This window comes from Calypte anna, chromosome 6 (genome assembly GCF_003957555.1).
Source record: "Calypte anna isolate BGI_N300 chromosome 6, bCalAnn1_v1.p, whole genome shotgun sequence".
Classification (NCBI taxonomy): Eukaryota; Metazoa; Chordata; class Aves; order Apodiformes; family Trochilidae; genus Calypte; species Calypte anna.
The window spans coordinates 25,201,717-25,223,487 of NC_044252.1; the positions used below are offsets into that span (position 1 = coordinate 25,201,717).

The 21,771-nt window shown below is 39.2% G+C and overlaps 1 protein-coding gene across 7 annotated transcripts in view; it reads left to right on the forward strand.

The window, feature by feature from the left end:
- Positions 1–21,771, forward strand: part of ADD3 (adducin 3) — a 98,546-nt gene that overhangs the window by 70,916 nt on the left and 5,859 nt on the right. For all 7 annotated transcript variants that reach the window (XM_030452981.1, XM_030452984.1, XM_030452980.1 and 4 more), the window contains 10 exons: positions 465–688; positions 13,166–13,304; positions 14,774–14,925; positions 15,048–15,128; positions 16,205–16,354; positions 17,112–17,255; positions 17,344–17,442; positions 18,436–18,618; positions 19,440–19,697; positions 20,769–20,888. In XM_030452981.1, the coding sequence (XP_030308841.1) occupies positions 494–688; positions 13,166–13,304; positions 14,774–14,925; positions 15,048–15,128; positions 16,205–16,354; positions 17,112–17,255; positions 17,344–17,442; positions 18,436–18,618; positions 19,440–19,697; positions 20,769–20,888 (1,521 nt within the window). In that variant the 5' untranslated portion in view covers positions 465–493. The remainder of the gene's footprint in view (positions 1–464; positions 689–13,165; positions 13,305–14,773; positions 14,926–15,047; positions 15,129–16,204; positions 16,355–17,111; positions 17,256–17,343; positions 17,443–18,435; positions 18,619–19,439; positions 19,698–20,768; positions 20,889–21,771) is intronic.

The following is a 21,771-nucleotide window of genomic DNA, read 5'->3' on the forward strand; positions in this document are numbered from 1 at the left end:
AAATGCTGTAATTGAGCAATGTCTTCCTATGAGTTGGGAGATGAGCTCTGAGTGTATGTTGAACAGAGGCCCAGCCTTGTGGATCTGTTTGGATGAATGTATCAGGAAGGAGAGCTGTATAAAAACTATAGCAGGGTGATGAGTATAATGTAAAATGATACAGGAAAGTTTGTCATAAAAAACATATTTCGGGCATTTTGAATCTCGTAATTCTTAATAGTATGCTGCTCGGTTGTTATTTTAACTTTATTAGAGATGTTTATGCAGTATCAGAGTCCACATTGATGGTTTCTTAAACACTTCTCTATAATGTTTTATTAGCTTTCTCATTATGTCAATTATTTACTTGTTCTCCTTTCACTTCAGATGTTTTTTTGCAGAGATGAAAAAGAGCATTACTTGTGTCCCGACTCAGCAGTTCTATTCAATGTTAATGATTCTTCCCTCTTTTGTATTTGTTCCAGGTGAAGCCCACCCTCCACAGTGTTGAAGCATGAGTTCTGATGCCAGTCAGGTGGTGATCACTACTCCTCCCCCGGCCACCATGCCTCACAAGGAGCGGTACTTTGATCGCATCAACGAGAATGACCCAGAGTATCTCCGGGAGAGAAACATGTCCCCTGACCTGAGGCAGGATTTCAATATGATGGAACAAAGGAAGAGGGTCACTCAGATACTGCAGAGCCCTGTGAGTGGTTATTATGGGGGGGTGAGAATGAAAGAGTGCTGGTTTCAGAGATTCCTGATTAACTTTTGGAGACTTAAGAAAAGACATCTACATCGCAGCTGGCTAGAGTAACTCTGCACCATCTTCTAAGAAAGGTCACTGAACAGACTGTCCTGCATTTTCTATGCATAGTTTTTTGTCTGTGAACAAGCAGCCCGTATTGTGTTGGTTTTGCTCCTGATTGTTTTATGGTGTTATGCGTCATCACAGTATTACAAAAAGGTCTGCCTGGCTGTGGGGTGCTTGGTTAAAATCTAAGGGCATGGAAGAGAATGAAGGAGTCACCAGTCAAATTAGAAACAAATTAGGCATTAGACAGTGTTCTGCTTTCTGGGTTTGAATATTAACGTATCATTTACATCAGGTGTAGCAAGACAAACCTCTTTTAGGGTATGGCGCTTCAAGGTCCAACCAGGTGTTCCAGCAAAGACTCACGAACAGTGCTCTGAGCCTATAGCCCACAAGGTTGACTAGCCTGGATCGGTGCTGTTGCTCTAAGAGCGACTGATCTCTCTGCTGGCTAGCTCAGGAGTGAGCCCCGCCTGTCTCTCAGGACTCACCTTTTATTGGCCCCCAGTCCTGCTCATGCGCAGTGGGGGCCCACCCTAATTGGGCACAGGTGGGCTTGACACAAGCTCATGCTCACTCCCTGGCAATTAGTGGCACCTGGTTGCCTCGTTACACTACAATCAGGGATGCTTTAATGAATATTTTCTATGAGGCAACATTTTTCTAAGAGCTAGCCTATGTGTTCTTTTCATGTCCTTGGGGGTGGTCATACCCATACTTGGCCATATTAGCATTCATCTACCAATTGTGTAAGTTTGGTACTTGTGTAGGCCACATATAAAAATATTAAATCTATTGAACCACTCTCATATTAGGTTTAACTTATATTTTAATACATGCATTCGATGGGTTTAACCTGATGAATACACTGGAAAGGAACCAGTACTGTTACTTCAGTATTTTAAAGCCATAAGGAATGAATAAGGAATGTGGGAGGTTGAGCCCTTGGGGGTGTCAGTGTAATGGGAGCAGTGAGGATAACAGGACTGGGAAGGGGTTAAGCAGCTTTGCAGATCCTTCTCTCCTCAGTTCCTCTGTAAGTTGGGGTGCTTCTTCTATGATTTTGTAATTTTTTTGAAGCTTTTTTGAATCTCATCTTATGTAATAAGATTGCAAACAGCTGTTAGTAATCACCCTATTATAGTCATCCATGAATAACAGGATTGTTTGCTAAAGTGTTGTTGTGGAGTGCCTCTTGGATCCCTGTGTTGCTCTGAGTATAATACGAACCTGTTGACTAAAGAATTTATTACTTTCAAGTCAATCTGTGCAAGCTTGGTTTTGCAGCCAAGCTTTTTTAAACAGAATATCCTCTCAGGAGGTATTGCATAATGCTTTAACGATGATAATTTTAGGTTAAACACTTGATTGTAAAATATGATCAGGGTCTGCTCCCTTCCTGTTAAAATATTCACATTATGAATAGCCAATACTCATAGCAAAGACTAGATCTTTAGCCTAACAGGTAAAAATAGGTTACAGAGACCTTGTTTGGCTTTGTATGTGTATTTTTCTTTGGTGATGACAGTATTGAATCCGATGAGTATAATCATTTCCTTAGCATTTTAGGGCATCTTTTGCCAACTCTGTCAAACACAACAGATGTCCCTTTGCCTCAGTCTCTATTATTTTAATAGATAGTCTCTATTATTTTAATTATATTTAATAGATTCAGATTTTAGAAAGGGGACAGCCCCTGAGTCTAGAAAACTGGTTTAACAGGTGGCTGGAGGATAAAGAGCTGCTGGGCTGTTCTTAGTGTCCTGCTGCAAGAGAAGCTGAGCATAGCACTTTCTGGAAAGCAACTGTCTGGAGCTGCCAATAAGTTGCAAGTTTTTGTTGTGGAAGGGAATGATTGTCCAAATAAGCCAAGAGCCTGTGGCCTGCTTGCCTCTTGGCATCTGCCAGGGAAAAAATGGGGATGTGGGAGTTGTGTGTGACCAGACACAAAGAGGAGGTGTCTGAGCTACTAGTTCCCCTCACTTAAGTATCTCCTTTTATTACCTCTTTTCCTGAAATAGAAAATTTAAAGGAACCCTGCTATGATTTCTTGTGTGAGGAAATAAAAACATTTTTAATACAGTGCCTGTGATTTCATGCCCCTCAGGCTAATTTCATAACTGATTTGAGGATAGAAATTGCTTTATTTCTTCCAGGTTCCAGCTGTAATTTACCATAGTGTTTGTGAGAATCAGGACTGAAAATAATTCCTTTGTGTCTTCCTTAGTATAATATTTGTCATAAAAGGACCAGAAAGCATTTTTCCTGTTACCAGTCTGTGTAACACAGGTTCAGGGTTGGATTAATGGTTCTTGTATGTAGTGATTTTTGTTACATTGCATTAGAAGTCTGCATAGAGTTTGTTGCTTCTCTGGTTTATTCCATTCAAGGAGAAGGAAATAATTTGAAGGTGTTTTGGAAGAAGAAGAAGAGAGATTATCAGACATTTTAAAGAAGAACTTACTTGCTGGTAAATCTTCACCCAATCTTAGATATATACATTCAGAGCAGAGAAATAGTCATTGAGTCATCTTCTGGCAAGTATTAGTAAATATATGTGTAGAGGTATTTGTAGGAAAGATAATGCCCTGTTTTGAAATACACAAAGATGTATGGGACTCAAGGTGAACTTGTTTGAACACGCACTTTCTCTGAGCAAAGAATTAAGGTATAAAACTAAAGGCTTGATCACTATCATATACTAGAAAGCTTAGGTACTGATCTAGTCTGTTTCAATAGTAAGATTTTTTTTCTTTCAAGTAGGAAAATCTAAATCCTTTAGCAGGAAAATAGACTAGAGAAAATATATTGTGCAGTATTTGTTATTGTAATGGCTACTGTCCTGACCAGACACCTTCAGACATCAAACTGCTGCATCTGTCTAATGAGCTGTTTGATGCACATATTGATGTGCAATCTGACTACTCCCCTCTGATGTGCAATTTCCCTTTCCTAAATTAAATTATTCAAAAGCTACTGAAAAGATATTCCCATTACCTCTAATATTTGCTAATGTCTTAGGGTCTGTTCATAATAAGTTATAAACAAATTATAGGAGTTTTATGACCACTGCTCATTAAAATGTCCTGACTTTCTCAGTGAATTCTCAGACATGTTTGCATAATAATCCGTGTAACCCATGAGCATCCAAAACCATGGAGAATCTGGCAGGTTCTGTGTCTGTTAGAAAGGTGGAAAAAATTTAAGATCATGTGGGTCTGTGCAGGTGGATAGTATGCAGAAGTATTGCTGTCCAATTTATAAGATAAAAGTTCATTTCAGTAATGTCTGCAGGTTTACAGTTTCAGGTACTATGACATAATTTTAAAAGGAAAGGCACTCCATTTATGCAGTGGAATAATTTTATTGCTTTACATTGGCAACACGATGCCATTCTGCCACAGGTTGCCCAGAGAGATGGTGGAAACCCCATCCCTGGAAGCTTTTAAGACCAGGCTGGACAGGGCTCTGAGCAACCTGATCTGGTGGGAGGTGTCCCTGCCCATGGCCAGGGTGGTTGGAACTGGGTGATCTTAAAGGTCCCTTCCAACCCTGAAAATTCTATGATTGGGTCTGTAATGCTTGACCAATAAACTATGCAAAATGTGAAAAGACTGGTTTTTTAATTTTTGGTTTTCCAAGTTAACTCTAAAATGAAAAATAATTTTTCCTTTTTATGTTCTAAGCAATCATATATTGCTTGTCACACAGAGTAACCACCTCTTTCAATGGCTAAACATTTGTTTGCTGTATCATCAAAAAAACTTGTTTCAGTTACAGTACACAAGTCCTCCTGTCCTCATTTCTTTCTGGCATTTCTCTGGTGCCCTCACCATGGCAACTGAAAGCTTCAAAAACTTTTTTTTTTTTTTTTTATAAAAAATAAGGAAGGGTTGCACAGTTTGCAGTGTTTGAAGACTGAGCAATCAGTTCAGCATTGAGAAGCTGCATGAGCTGTGCAGCAGGGACGAGCTCCCCACAGCCCTCCTGGAGCATCAGGGAAGGTGTGGGGTGTTCCTGCAGGGAGCAGTGCCAGTGAAGTGAGACCATGGGTAACAATTATCTAACCAGCAGGAAAGCTAACTACAGGCTTTAGCTAACAGAACTGTGTGTGTAACCTGCAGAAAATTAGGATCACTTCTTAAACTGCACTGGGGAATACCTTGCATCTACTTTATATCACTATTTGCAGAAGAGCTATGGAACAGAATGGAAATGCAAGAGGGTGTGTTTATATATTTAAGTTATACATAAGATGCACTGTTGCATGAAATGTTTTTCAGTGGTTTACAGACACAAGAAGTTGGAGTAATCAAATTTGTATACATACAAAATGGTGAGTTGAACAGCTACATATACAGAAATAAAAATGCCTGGTTAGTGGAATTTAAATGCATGATTTATGTTTGAATTTACCTGTCAAAATTTCACATGGCTGGTCAAGACCCATTGAACATGCCATGCCACTTTTACATAAAAAAGCAGTTTCTTGGAGCTTCTTTCTTTTTAAGATAAGCAGCTTACTGGCAGGATCTCATCATACTTTACTTTGGTTGCAGGTTGGATAAAGAGAGCACCTCTTGATTTATCAGGGCTCCCAGTGCTATTCGGACTCAGTACTGCCATTACATGTGAGAGCAGTAGTTTAAGTCTAGCCATCCAGATTGCAAAATATGTTTGTTTTTTTTTATGCTGAGGTTAAAAATTACTTCTCCCTGGGCTTCCCTCCCTCCCTGCCTTGTAGATGCATACACACCCCTGCCTCCCGTGCTGGCTTGTCTCACCCAAAAAAGTGGGGAGGTAAGTCCTGCTTAGCAACTCCTCTCTTCAGAGGAGTGCCTTACCATGCAGGATGCAAGAAGATTTTTCTCCTTAAAACCAAGTAAATCCACCTACATTTGAGTTTGTTAGTTTTTTTCTGCCTAGGTTATTTTCAAAACATCAGGACGGAGATGAAGGATGGTTTGATTTGTTTTCCCCCCAGCTTTTGCAGTTGTCTAGATTACTTTATTTTGTATCAAGTGAACACACAGTATTTTTTGCAACACAACTCGCTTTTGGGACAGTTTATATTCTTAACATATCAAAGTCCTTTCGGTTCCTCACATGTTGCAGCTTCCCCTGCTTCTTCCCCACAAGTTCTAAAGCCTTTCAGATCCTTCAGGAGTCACCCTTTGGCCAGGAAAGGCTCTCAACCTTATACATCCCCAGGGGACCTCTTTGCTGGGAAATGAGGATCACAACTTGGTACATTGATTAAACAGGCCACAAAATGTCCCTTGAAGATCCCCCCTGAGCTATGACAATATCTTTCTGAGCCCAGGGCAGAGCAGGGTGGGGGCAGGCACGTTCAGCATTTTAAGTGAGGGGGAATTTGTGCTCAAGGTGTCTTAAATCAAGGCCATCCACTAGATCTGTATGAGAGGCCAGGAAATCCCACTGCCTAACTTCCATTTCTATAGCTGCAACACTGCAGGGTCAGTCGTATACCTGAAGTTCAATTGTGAGTTTTCTGTTCTTTCCTGGTTCCTTACTTTATCTTTCACTCCTTTATTACTTCCATATTGCTGCTTTCTACTCACCTTGAACCTTGGTTTTCATGAGATACAAATGTTTCCAAAGATTGAGATACAAGTTTCCAAACAGAATTTTTTTGTTTCCCAGGGTATTTCTAGTCTTCCTGCTGGTTGATAACTACTTGGTTTGGGCTTTTGCTGTCATGGGGGGTGTCTGCCTACTGTACTTTTGGCACCACATTCTTTAGTTACTCAAATCTTAAACATTCAGATCCATACTTCTTTGCTCCCACCCTCCCAACTCTTGTTTACTGGGAAAAAACGCAGTTAATTATGCTGGTAACTGTGTAAGACCCTTGATAAGCTGAAATTTTATTTCTTCTGGCTTTTTAAATTTCAGCTGTAGTCCATCTAGTAAGATGCATAGCATGGCTTTGCTCCACAAGAAGGCACAAGGGAAGGATCCAGACCTTCCATTCTTGGCAGTGGTTGAGTGAGACAGCTGGAGCCTGGGTGTGCTGAAGATGGGCTTTGCAAAGGAGTTCAGTGCTTCAGGTTTTGCTTTAATCATAGGGTATTTGTAGACTGCTTATCACAGGAGTAAACACACCACTTCAGCTCACTGAGGAATGTGCACCAGGTTAGAGGAGCTGGAAAAACCAGCACAGACTGAGCCCAGGATGGGGCTGATTTGCTATTGATTGAGTCACTGAGTCCAGCCCAGGTTCTCACCCGCTTCCATGCAACTGAAGAGATTATTATAACTTTACCTACTTCCTCGTATTTATTACTGAGCCTGTTCCTTTTTATCTTAATACAGAAGCCCTGTCTTTTTCTGGGTGTGTGTGTTTTGTTTTGTTTTGCTTTCATCACTTTGACAAACACTTTTTGGACTCTTATCTTCCCCACACCAGCCTGAACTCACTGGCGGTTTTTTTGTGGCCAGCTCCACCCTTTTCCACTTAGGGCACCAGTTGTTTGTATCTGAACTCCAGTCCTGAACCAGCCTGTTACAAAGCTTGATCTGCTCTTTCAGTGAAGGTTTTCCTCTCCACGGGCAGCTGCCTTCACAGCACAGGAGTTCAAATTAACGTCTCTTCGCTCTTGAGAGAACAAAATACCAGTTAAGTTTTGAAATTTTTCTTCAGTGGTGGTGATTTGGCTTAGAGACTCTCTGTAGGCACATTTATAATTTGATAATAATAAGATAATAGTTGAATACTAAGTTGAATTAGACCCTTTTTATAAATAGATTTAAACCGAGCACATGCATTCTTCTCTTCAAGGTTTGTGATGGTGTGGAACACTTGTAGATGGGCAACCTGTCTTTGTTTTCTCTATTTACAAGGAAAATTTTTTCTTATTTTATTGCTACTTCTTTGAGTGGGTAAGGACTGCATGGAGAAATCAAAGGTCTACAAAAAAGGAACAGCACAGATAGTCAAAATAATTATGAGCCTGAATATTTCTTAACATCCTCAGAGAGCTGCCTGCCAAGGTGAAGAGATTTATACTAAAATTTTCTAGCAACATTGTTTCTCTGTGATATGTATAGATGTGTATACATGCAAAATAGGTTATTCTAGCAAGTTGGTTATTCTAGTTTTTCTGCTTATGCTGACTGAAAAATACCAGTTGTCAACAGGTACATGCAAATGTTGATTTGATTCTTAAAAGCAACAGTTTACACTGTCAGCTCAGACTTAGATTCTCCTAAAAGACAATGGGAGTGACTGAGTCAGAACTCTGGCTTCTAACTTCACTCTTGAGTTTCAGAGAGTCCTTGCAGGTCTAAATTGAAAGATTTTTGCATCTAAACTGCTTGAGTTTATAATGTGTACTTTGAAGAGGATTGCAAACATTTCTGGTGAAATTTTATGATATTAGAAAGACCTTGACCTAATCATGCAACTAATGACTCTGTCAAGAAAAGCTGTATCTGTACCATCCAAGGCTGCTTAATTTGCTGTAATGGAGCTGGCTGGAGTTTCAAGAAATAAAATGTTTAGAAACATGGGAGTTTTAGAGAAAATCTGAGCTGCCCTATATGTTTTTCCTTATGAGATGTGAGGAAATTCCTGTCTTGGTGCAAGGCAGTGGATGCAAGTTCAGCAGGTGGATGAGGTGGGCACAGAGCATCCTGGCATTGCCAGCTTGGGGCAGCCAGGTCAGGACTTGGCAGCCTTGGGTGTGCAGAGTATGCTTGGCGCATGGTGTCCATGCAAAACTATGTTTTCCTCTGGTGTAACTTAGTGTAGTTCAGCTCATTGCAGTTTTGAAGAGCACAGCCTCAGCTGTCAGCAGTGGGAAGGGGAGTTTGCAGCCTGCTGTGCACTGAAGTCAGACTATTTGCTTGGGGGGCTGTCTGCTGCCAGGTGAATAGGAGCTGTGCTCAGCATCCTCCTAGTTGTGCATCTTCTCTGAAGCATTGCTTTCCCTCCTTTCCAATAGCTGTCACAGGCTCAGTTTTTGTACTGTGGGCTGTTTCCCACGTAAACATTCAGTGGGATGCATGGAGTGCTCTTCCAGCACAAACAAGTGGGGATGCTGGAGCTTGGCTAGGCAGCAGAGCTCACTGAAGATGGAAGGGAGATTGTGCAAACAGAAAAGAATTCTCAGCTATGGCAGGGTGAGTTATCCAGGTTGCAGCTTTGCCACAGCCCTGGTGCAGGCACAGGAAGAGTGGCTGAGTCTGGAAGTGGTGCAGCTGAGCTGACAGGGCAGCTGTATTGCCAGCAGCCATGGGGTGCTGTGCTTCTCACTTTCTTACTATGTGCCCCGTTGTAAAAAGGCACTGATTTTATTGCATCATATCTAAAATTTTAGTGTTTAAAACAAACCAACCAAATAAACCTAAGTATACCCAAAGAGCTATTTAAATTCCAGAGTTGACACTCTTCTTTATTGAGCAATGCTGAGCATACAGATGAATAAAATAATTTTTCATTTATCTGACAGTACAGTTTTTCCTTTGTCAGCATTTTCCTGTTGAATGCTGCATCATTGCTAGTGGCCATTCTGATTGAAAAATATTTGCTTTGTGCTAGAGAGGAGTATTTATCATCTTTTTGAAGACATCTCTCTCAAGCATGATCTTTACTTGTGGGCAATTGCAGTGTAATGCTATCTATATATTAAGTCTCATGAATTCAAGAAAAACCAAACTACCTGGTCTCTGGGTTGCAGATAGGTTTTCAGAAGTGGATTCCTGCTGCTGAATGGGTCAGGTCCCAAAACTGCATCCTGGCACAGGAGTGGTTTAACTGGAATCGGTGTTGTACAGTGAAAACTCCAATAAATGAAGCCGTTTAATGGCTAGTATTTAAGGTAAATTGTTGTCCAGAAGTGATGCTGTTTGTATGAGCCCTTTGGAAATTAGAAAAAGAGTATGGTTGTGTTAGCACATGAGGAATGGTTATCTAAGGGCATACAGATCCAAGTTTTAAAGGTTGGTAGCAGTGAATGAAAGGTATTGGAATATTCATTTCTGAGTCATGTGCATGACGCACTGAGAGCTGCAACCTGCTACCCAGACATTGGTGTGCAGCACTGCACACCCAGGCATTGGTGTATGGATAAATTCCATACTTTTCACACTTCATCCATATCTTGACCTCTGGCTTACAGTTCATCCCAGACTTCCACATTTGCTGCTTGTCCTGGCTCTTACCTTGTTCTACTGTTAACACTGTAGAGCAAAATCAAGTTCAGAAGAATGAAAATATCATCAAGAAGTAAACTAAAATATATTTCTGACAAAAATTGCCTGAAATACATTACACTACATTTTTTTCTGTTTAGAATAACTTTACTCACACAGGTTTAAAAAAAAGTCTGAATATGACTAATAAGAGCTTACTGTGAATGTTTTTGCAGATTCTTTTTATAGTCCTTGTTGAATTGAAGTGAGAGTGATTTAATATTATACAGATAACTGTTTTTCTCCATCTCCTCCCAAGCAAATACTTCCATAAATTTTGTGAATTATGCCTTTTCTGCATGGTCCCCAGGAGACTACAGATGTGCTGCTTCCTTATATTCATATTGTAAACAACAGTGAAAGAGCATTTCTGCCTTGCAGAGTGTGAAATGGCAGAGCTTTCTTGAAGCAGCCTCTGTCAGGAATATTTGAGAAGTAATCACCTATCTTGGAATGACAGAATTTGAAAATAAGTGTTAGTATAGATTGTTGATAAAATATATTGGGTGGTTGTCTCTGCAGTCTTAATAGGTCACAGTAACAGAAGAAGGAGGTACCATAAAGCCATAATTTCCTAGTGAGCCATTAGGAGGAAAGAAGCTGGTGCTGGGATGGCTGGTGCTTGAAAGTCTGTTCTACATGTTGGTGGTTTTGTTTGGATTTTTTGGTTTGGTTTTTGTTCTTTTGAGAAGGGAGGAAGGCTTCCATATTGTCAAGAGTATGATGTGCAAAGGGCCATGGAATTACTGCTGTTGATATTTTACGTTTCTTGTTCTCTCAAGCAAGTTGGTGGAATATAAAGGTTGGACCTTGGCACCTTTTTCTATGCACTGTGAGCTGTTTCACCACCAAAATGCTTTCTTCTAGTTATGTGAAATATCTCTGTGTCTAATGCAGTGGAGTTGTATAAATCATGTGCATCTGAGTTTCATTCAGAGCCACTTTGTCATGAGAGATGCTTAGATTTGTGTACTAACTGACCACAGGGATTTAAGTTATAATGGGTGATGCTAAATCATTCATTTGCTGGTTTTTCTGATAGTGGCTTTCTGTGTATCCTCCATGTTAGCCTGAGGTTCAGCAGTGCATTAAACAGTCAGTGCTGCACGTGAATTTTCACTGAGAGTTATGCTTTGAGTATGTGAGAAATATGTATTCACTGTCCTGGGCTCTGCAAATGAGGCTCTGGGCCCCTTGGAATCAATGTTCCAGATTGTTGGAAACATCTGACCTCGACCTGCCCACTGCTTTTCTGTGGAAATCATGTCAGGGCCTTGCTGCACCTTAAAGGCATCTTTTGGGGGTTAGTGAATCAACTATTCTGAAACACTTGGATTTACAGTAATTACCTGCCCAAGAAAATCTTGTCAGATAAATAACAATTGTCATCTCAACTGAGTATGACTAGCATGCAAAAGAGGGAGTTTTCTCCAACCACTTGCTGCTATCCACAAAGTCTTATTTGCCTTTCTGAAAATTACCACCCCACACAAATACCCCCCATCAGTTTCCCTTACAACTCAGAGCTGATGCACTTTCCACACCTCCACTTCTTTTCTCTCAATCCCAATTATGTTCCTCTTCTCACTCAGTTCCTTGTTCCTCCTTTCTTTTTGGCCATCTACTCCCTTCCTCTCCTCCATAGATCTTACCTACAGCAGCTACTAAAGAGAAAAATCTGTCTGCCTTCACGCTAGCAAGAGGCTGTTGGGCTGTTTGGGGGATGCTGTGTGCATAGTCTGGTCTCCCCCTAAGAGATCACTGTGTAATCAGTCCACATGAATTTTTAAAGGCTTAGGTGGGGAAATGTGGCAAAACTCAGGCACACACAGTCCTGACAGAATTACTCCAAGGAAAAGCATGGATGTCTGAAAACCTGGAAATTAAAGTGTAGTTATGGGTGCTCTGCTGCCCAACTGAGAGGCTGTATCAAGGTAGAGTCTTGAAGATGTTTTTTGAGGGCACTTGTTGGTTTTTGAGCACTTGTTCTTTAGTGTCCAAACTTGTTGATAAACAGACTATGCCATGAGAATGCTGGATTTTACCCAACAAGGTGGGTGTTTTGCAGGACTGAGTTAAAATTCAGTGAAGAAATTACATTTGCCTTACAAAACTATTCTCTTTTTTAACTGGGAGCAAGTACTCTGCTACGGAAGGCAAACTGAAAGGAGCAACTGCATGCAGGGAATAGCCTGGCGTTATAAATGAAGTCAGCTGTGTGGTAAACACACCAAATGTCTTTCTGGAATGAACCAGCAAGAGCATTTGCAATACACCTCAGCTCATGTTGTGTGCAACTTTGAGTACTGCTGCTTCAGACAAAAGCTTGGAAGGTGCTGCCAAGAAATACAGAGCAGGTTAAAAAATACAACCTATAAGGCAAGTTTGAAGGAACAGAATTTACCTAGTCTAGAAATGTCAAGACTGAAGTAGTCCTAGAACAGGCATTTATTGTGGTTAGTGGTTAATCTGTCTACCATCTAGAAGGAACAGGCTTTGTCTGCAGTGCATAATATATTAAATTTGATACTATGGAAACCTTTTTCATTATATATTCGGCAAGCGTTTATCTCTTGGGGTTGCAAACATTTTCCACAGACAAAGAGGGAAGGGTTTTTCCCCTTGGGAGAAGGAAAGAAGTAGAGAGAAGATGACATCCTGGCCTTCCTTCTAGTTTTCACATGTCTGTGAAACTACTCGAATATGGATGAGCTCCAGTTTTCCAGTTGTTTATAACTTTATCAAATTTGGATGGATTTTCAGAGGGATTACAGAGTTAAAAAATATCTAGCACTAAAAGCAACACATCCTGATCAAATTTCAAGTAATTCTTCCAACATATGGAGTATTCTTTAATTCTTGATAATTTTTTTTTTAACATTTACAAAAATACGTTTTATTTTGTCTTTTTCTGGGCAAATGTTAGCCCTCTGTGACCAAATTCCTTCCTCCTGTCCCCCAAATTGCCAATGCTTAGCATACAAAGTTTAGGACAGAGGACTGAAGTTTGGCAAAGTTATAAGCAGCTTAAAACAAGGTCTAAGGGGAAGTGTCATGTAACATTAAGAACAGGCAAAGCTACCAGCCCCACCTATAATAATCTTATTTCTATCAAAGCCAGGTTTCCTTGATGATTCTCAAATGTTTCTACAGGCATTTCGAGAAGATTTGGAATGCCTTATTCAGGAACAGATGAAGAAGGGCAATAACCCCACTGGACTGCTTGCATTACAGCAGATTGCTGAATACATTACAGCAAGCTCTTTTGCAGGTTTTTCCTCAGCTTCACTCAGTAAGTGAATTATATATATAATCACACTTTTTTTTTCTTCCTTTTTTATTATCACCATGGTGTAGCAGTGCTGGGGTCTCCTCTGTCTTTGAATAAAAGTTTTGTCAGAGTTTGCTTCAGCAGTGAAGTCGTACAGTCATACAGGCTTTAACTTTCCTTTTTCCTCTCAAATTCTTTGATTTGTATAATGATAATCCAAAATGTTTCACACTCAGTTTCTAGAATTTGCTGATAAATGCTTAGCTGAGCTAGAGAACAAAATGTTGTGATCCATTACTATTAGCAGTTTACCATGAGGATAAACTGAGAAGTGAAAAGCATTTAGGTTATTTTTTTACTCTTGCATAGAAATTTTTCTTAAGAAAAAAAAAGGAAAGTGGAGAATAGCCTAGCAAACTGAATCATTACACAAACAGCTCCCACAGTTAAAACCAGATTGTAGTATGCACTATGTTTATAAAGATGTCATTAGGATCTTCCATTTAGCACCCAAGACCCAAGTTCTTTCCAAGTTACAGATTAAATTAATTTAATATCTGTGAGTGGACATCAAATGGGAACTTACAAGCCTGAAATACAGTGGTAGCTGTCAGCATTCAGCATCTTTTGAGAGAAAATCTTTTTTTGGGAAAAATGCCTCTTGAGGGTTCATTTAACACAACAAGGGAAAGAGAGCAACAGGAGAGTCCAAATAATCTCATCTCCATATTTCTGGCTGATTGGTGACACTGTGGGTCCAACTGTTGTCTCTGCTGTGTTTGCCCAGGGACTGACAGAGTGATTAATCTCAAAGTACGTACTCTTTTTGTTGAAAAACAGGGTGATTTTAATCTTTTTGCCACTTTCACTGTAAGCAAGGGCAGTAGCTATCAAAGGGATATCATGTTCATGAAAGGGAGAAGGATGTGCTTCTCTAGTCAAAAGTCAAAAAGTTAAATTGATCTTTGTGATCTGTTTGTTAAGAGGTGATCTCTTCTGTCCAAAAGTGTAACTAATCCTAATTTCTTCATTAGGACCAAATTAAAGTGCTTAGACTGAGATACCTCTTCAAATTAGTTATACTGGTGTCAGAAGCCCAGCAGAAACGTGTTCTCCTGTATTTTTCAAAGTAATGTGTAAAAATACTTCATTAGTGGCAAATGTATTAAAGCTCAGTTCCAGTCCTATATAGGGTTTTTAATCAGAAGAGAGAGGTCAAAATCCAAGTGGCACCTCAAAGGAAATCTGTTTTATCTCTCTCATGTTTGAAGAGATGAAGACTTAAACTGGGGGTATGGTTCCTATTGTTTTAAAGTTACAGTGGTTCCAGTAAAGACATTAGAAAACCCAGCTATGCAGTTCCAGTTTAATAATTGCTGGTACTGCTATGCTAACAACTTGCATGCACCATTTCTGGGACATGATGGCATAGCTAGAAATTATTTAGTTCTCCAACTGACTGTCATAACTTTTTTTAATCTGTTTTTCAGGCCATGGAATCATTACACCCATCAATGATCTACCTGGGATAGATACTTCCTCATTTGTTAAGGGGGAAAAACTTACTCGTTGCAAGTTAGCCAGTTTATATAGATTGGCTGACTTATTTGGGTGGGCACATTTGCCAAATGCCTATATCACAGTAAGTATTTTGAAGAATAAAAGCTTTTATTCGGAATGTTACCTATTCATAAAATTAATTTTCTCCATTAATAATATAAACTCATAAATAGATCAATAATCTGTTTTCTTCCTTCTTTGCAGGTAAGAGTAAGCAAAGAACATGACCATATTCTAATCATTCCACGAGGTCTGTCCTTTTCTGAAGCTTCAGCTTCTAACTTGGTACGTGATTCACCTGCTGTAGTAACCAGCAAGGCCCACCCTGTATTCTAAAAGACTTTTGTGGCTGCTAAAGTGGACTTCTAAGCTATAATCATGCTGTTACTTGTTTTCAAATGTTTACCCCCCAGATGAGAAGGTGATTAACTGTTTATATACTAACATTCTTTGTCCTCAGCGTTTCTTTTTGGGATTAGCTTTGCTTTCAGCTGCCTTGTATTCAGCTTCAATGTGAAGCAGCAGAGTTTTGTTTTCTGGTCTGATAAAGCTCATTGAATATCCTCACTGTGGCAGAAATCTTTTATAACCTGACAATATGGCAATACATATGAAATTACTCTGTAGGAGTAGCATTAATAGAATCAGCTCTTATCTTTATAACTGGGAAAAAAAGCTTGAATAATTGTCCCTAGGCCCAACCAAAGGATCTGTCTTCCATTACAGGTTGGCTTTCAGGCAATGGTAGCTGCTAAATCCCACATCTTTTGTTGCAGAACTTGCCATATGTTGTTCATGTCAGTGTATGTCTGTAAAGAAACTGCCTCCAAGTGGAAGGGGTAGCAGACAGAGTCTGATAGAATTGCACCACCAAACACAGGGAAAAAATACAAACTTGAGAACTGGACCTCATATGGCCCTGCTGTTCTTTTTGTGGTTGGCCCTGGAATTACTGTTTCAATGTTCCATTGAAATCGAAAATTCCCTATGCATTTAATTTTCCTTTTGGAAATTTCTCAGAGGCTGAATTTTCTTCATATTTAAAATGTAGGAAATGTTAAAAACATTTATTTTTAAAAGTCAGAAACAAGGGAAGATCAGCTAGACCATGAGGAATATACATTGTATCGGGGTCTTAGCTTTATTTCTTCTATGGATGGACTTCCAAAAACTATCAAGGTCTTGGGCAGCAGGAAGATTTATTGAAACAGATTCATGGCTTCTCTCCTACTTTTTTTCATGCCCTGAGCCCTAACCATGGGGTGGAAATTTGGTACCAAGTAAGAAAAAGAGGGTTGTTTGTAGGTAATGGCAATTGTTGCAAGCTTTTTTAATAATATTCCTTTGTTTGTCTTTTCCAGGTTAAGGTAAACATCCTAGGAGATGTAGTTGACCAGGGAAGTACAACTTTAAGTATTGACAATGCAGGATTCAGCCCACACGTGGCCATCTACTCCACACGCCCTGATGTCAGATGTGTAATACACATACATACACCTGCAACAGCAGCTGTAAGTCTTCCTTCTACCATAAGGAGTAAAATAAAAATGGTTTACCTTATGAACATAGATCACCTATCTGAATCTCTGCTCACAGCAGTTTTATTTTTAATGTTGACTATGCAGAAGAAAGGTATAAAGCTATTGAATAAGCAGAGAAAGAGGGCTGGGTCACCACAATGAAATGGAAAGGAATAAACTGATGTTTAGATACTCTTGTACTCAGGAGGCTGTAAAATATGTAGTTTTCACAGGGTTCATTTATAGCACCTTAGGCCATACAGCATGCTGTATATATCACAGTCTTCATTATGCAGCTCCATGTTTAAATGGTTTAATTAGTAGTTATGTTCAGTTTGAACATATTAAAAATATGTTAAAGTCATAGTTAAAGTCATGTTAAAAATGGCCTGTATAGGAATGATAAAAATATAAGAAGACTTGAAATAATTTGTTCGACATAGAGAAATTTATCTTATTTTTATATAAATGCATATATATACATTCCTTGACTACAGATAAAAAAATTAATGGAAAACTTCTTTTGTACTAGCTTTTTGACCTTATAAGTGTGGGAAAGAGGGAAAACCCATGAAGTAGGCTTACTCTGAGAATTAAACATGGATACTATTCACAAACATTAACTTAGAGTTTGTCTCTCTTCTAGCAAAGATACAAATTACATCCTGCTAAGGCTAGGGTTGTTGAAATGTGTGTTTTAAGAGTTTCATTTTTTCCTGACCATCACTTCTTCATTTTCTTGAAAAAGGTTTCATCTATGAAGTGTGGCATCCTTCCCATATCACAAGAGGCTCTGATTCTGGGTGATGTTGCTTATTACAACTATCAGGGCTCTCTTGATGAACAGGAAGAGAGAATTCAGCTTCAGAAAGTTCTTGGACCCAGTTGCAAGGTATTCAGCCTCCTTCATGCTCTTCATAAATAATTTTCGTGTACTGTGACAGTTTCTACCATTTAACATCAGTGTCTTCATTTACTAGGTATTGGTCTTGAGAAACCATGGTGTGGTAGCACTGGGAGAGACACTGGAAGAGGCATTCCACTATATTTTCAATGTGCAACTGGCCTGTGAAACACAGGTGAGAAGGAATTTATCTGTGTTTAATTTCAAACCCTTACGCTGCTGACTTACAGATTACATCCCAGATGGGAAGATAAAGAAAATAGTTGGGGTTGTGGAATCCAGTAATCATATGCCAGGTTGAAGTCAGAGAAATTGTAACAAGCAAGAAAACAGAAGGAATAGCACAAACACTGTATTGCTCATCCCAGAATAAGTGTTGGTGTTGTTACTCTCTGAAAGGTACAGGTTTTGTTCCATGCTTTGGAGAGAGCTTCCTGCAGGGAATCTGTCAGGTAATAGATTTGGTGGTTCTGGCTATATATGGAAGTATGACTTAAAATCTCCCAACATCCAGCTCCTTTATCAAAGCTGAATGTTGTGATAAGGAAAGAAACTTCTCCCTATAATCACAAACATTTGTAAAACCAAATAAACAAAAGGCCTATGGAGCCAAGGGAGAGTAGTAGTTATTTGAGAATAACTTGAGTCCTAACATCAGTTGTTTCTGTTTTGTCTAAATTTAGTGACCTCGTTAGGCATCTAGGTGTCATCTATAACCTGTGGAGAGAGAAAGTGTCCTCATCTTCTGCAACTCTGAAACCCCATCCCCTGAAACTTTGTCACTTTGCTCTTACTTGTTCCCCAGTGATCCACTCCCTTCCCTTCCTCCCTTGCCCTACCATTCATTTTTAATTCAATTACTCATTTATTTTGCAATGGATATAAAAATGAAAATTTTTTCTAGTCTCATGATACAGAAAGACCATGTTAAGGTGCTCTGAAAGCTAGTGTTTGAGTCTATTCCTTTTAAAGTGTGATTATTAGCAGATTTTTATTATCCTCTCCATAAGAATCACTTGCTATATATTAATACATTTCTGCACAGTGGAAAGTTGGCCTGAGAAGCAGCTGCAGCAAGTGTTCAAGTGTGTTTCAGTGATCTGGTGAATTCAGAAAAGCAGAGAATCCAAAAGTTTTTCCACAAATGAAATATTCCTGATGTCTCTAGGTTCATGCATTAGCTGGAGCAGGTGGAATAGACAATCTCCTACTGCTGGATCTGCAGAAGTTCAAGCCTTCCACACACGCTGTGGCAGCAAGTGGAGGAGGTGGAGTTAATATGGCTTCACAACAAAAATGGAAAGTTGGGGAGCAAGAATTTGAAGCGCTCATGCGGATGCTGGACAACCTGGTGAGAGCACATTGGCAGTGTTGTCTGTGTAGATTCTGCAAGTTTCTGAGTGTTGGATTAGTTTCTGTAAAGCAAATTATTTTTCCTGGTTTCTTTGTGAGTTTGAAAATGATGATGGAATAACTTCTGTAGCATATGCAATCTCTTCTGCTTGGTTTAGTTTTCATTATGTCAGTGTGTCTGACAGTCTCAGTAAGAATTTATAATATTTCAAACTTATAATATTTCAAATTTGTCCAACTCATCTCACAAACAAACTTGTTCTTTATAGTTGCTTAGTAGTAAAAAAATGTACTTTATTTTCCACCCAATAAATAGACATCGCAGATTCCTTCTGTATTTTGTTATTAGCCCTAATATTAGGAAATAAGGTGATAACTTATTATTTGTTTGAAATGTCTGCTTCACTGAACTATGAATTCTGGAATGGCCTTCAGTAAAAATAGAGTGAGGAATGGAGGAGTGTCATGAAACAGGACGTGCTGTTGTGCAAGACACCAGTGTCCTCATGAACACTACCTAGGTCATGACCTGAGGAGGGGGTCATTGGGTGGTCACATGTCAGAAAGGTGGGAGGAGGATGAAGTGTGAGGGAGGTCCTGTCCAGCTGCTCCTATACTGTACTGGGTCTCTTGGATGTTCACAATATGAACACATGATGGACAACACCACTGGCCTGTTCTCTGAAATGCTCAGTGGAATAGTCTAATACATATTCAGCAGTGCAAAACTTCCAGGACTTCTTTGTATATCTTTTTTTTAATTTCTTATTTTATTTTATTTTATTTAAACATTTTTTTCTTATTTTTCCTCCTGCATAGGGATACAGAACTGGCTATGCCTATAGGCAACCTTTAGTCAGGGAAAAACCCAGACACAAGAGTGACGTTGAGATCCCAGCCACTGTGACTGCATTTTCCTTTGAAGATGACACAGTTCCACTTTCCCCCCTGAAATTCCTGGCCCAGAGGCAACAGAGGGAAAAGACAAGATGGCTGAACTCTCCAAACACATACTTGAAAGTTAATGTGCCTGAGGAGTCCTTGAATGGAGAAGCCAGTCCTAGGACTAAGATTACGGTAGGTAGATACTTTAAGCAGTCACTTTGTTTTTGCACTACTTGAAAGTAAATTGTGCATGTTTTATCTCAGGAAGTCTTTAGCATGATTAGCAAATAAGCCTATCAAGCAAATAAGTTGATCAAACAAAAAGTAGACTTTGGGGAGAGTTAATGACATTAGTATTAAGAGCCCCCTTTTTTGGGAAAGCCAGAATTAGTGCTTTGGGAAAGTAACAGTTTTAATAAAATGTAACAATTATTTCCCCTTTGTTACAAACTCTTCTGATTCCTGAAATAGAAAAGAGTTTTGCTATGGTATTTTTTGTGGTATTAATTATCCACCAAACATAGGAAGGTTTTAAATCACCTATGGGTGGTTCTCTTCTTTCGTGAGGGAGACATGAGCTCTATTTCTGAGCTCTTCTCTCAGCCTCAGCTGCCTCTTTCCTGTCTGTAAACCTGCTGAAAACAGATTTTGAAAAGTCTGTTCGTGCTGCTACTGCTAACGATGATCAAGAGTTCCTCCTCCAGCTCACCAATATGCTTCCACTATGTTTCCAGCTTGGAGAGAGGTGGCTCTCATGCATGGGACTCTGAATCGTATTACCTGCTATCAGACTACAACTGTGAAAGCATCAGCTCCTCCTGCTGGCAGAATAGCGAGTTTCTAAAGCTGGGGAGAAGCACCCTCAGCTTTCAAAGGAAAAAAACTACAGACAAAATGTGGAGTTAGTAGAGGTGGTAACATGAGCAAGGGCTCTTGAGCTGGTGGATCTATATGTCAGTTACCGGGAAGCATGATCCTCACTAAATAGAACTTCAGCAGTACACAGTACTGCATTTTTCAGGAAAGTATTTCAGTGTTTACAAAAAGTAATCTTGATGATACGTGTTCAAGGCAACTTAAATCCACTTGGACAAACATTACAATTTGTAAGAAGTTGAGATTATTCTGTGGGTGTCATGTGGAACTGAAAATAAAATCAGAAAGTCCTTTCTTTATATCTCTTATTTAAAAATAAGGCACCAATGAGAACGTTTCCTCCCATTCATTCTGGGGCTTTTAGCTTCTTTTCTTTTTTTCTTTAAGTGGATGAAAGCTGATGACTCCTCCAAGGCTAGTGGAGGAACACCAATCAAAATTGAAGATCCAAACCAGTTTGTTCCTCTAAACACAAACCCAAGTGAAGTGCTGGAAAAGCGAAATAAGGTAAAAGGAGTGTAATGAAGAAAATTGCAACATTTCCCGATAAGATGATACATTAAAGTAATGATTCAAGACAGCAGTAAAATTAATATTTTCAAGTATTCTGATTTTTACTAAGAAGTTTATCACATTGTATGTGATATGTATTTAAATACATGATGTACATGAAGTCTGTAGACACATATACAATATATATAAATTTTGAATGCAATATTTTGATGAAGGGTGAGTATTAACTCTGGAAATTAAAGACTGGAAATGGTAGTCCCTGCTATTTAGCTTTATATTTAATTGACATTTAGGTGTCAACATGAACCCAATTGCTGTGCTTCATCTACAGCATGATTCAGTCTCAAGTGGTAACCTCACTCTGTTCTGCATGAATTCCCTAGCACTTCTTAAGCTGAAGTTTCTGTGGTCTGGGCCTCTTCCTATTTTTTTTTTTAAAGAAGAAAATGAGATATTATTGTTGGACCTCTGTAAACACAAATATCTTATTGCTTTTCCCTTCCAACACACACAACGCTGGCTGACTGACCAAATACTCCACCCTAGCCATAACTCTATGAACAGACACTTTCCACTTGATTACATATTACATATTTTTTTCTTTCTTGGAAAGCATTATATCACTATCCATGGGGACTGAACTGGAGTCAGAAGGAGCAACTCCCTTCCTTAGAACTGGGAAGGCACCCTCTAATCATCTAGAGATTAATAATTCAAGTCCCAGACAATGATTTTTAATTTCATGCATGTCACTGTCTCATTAGATAGTTTATTGCTATTTTTCTGCCGTAGAATTTGTTTTATATGATCTGTATTTGCATTTATATGTGATCTGTCATCTCTTAAGCACTGCCAGTGTAAAGCTAGGGCTATTGGC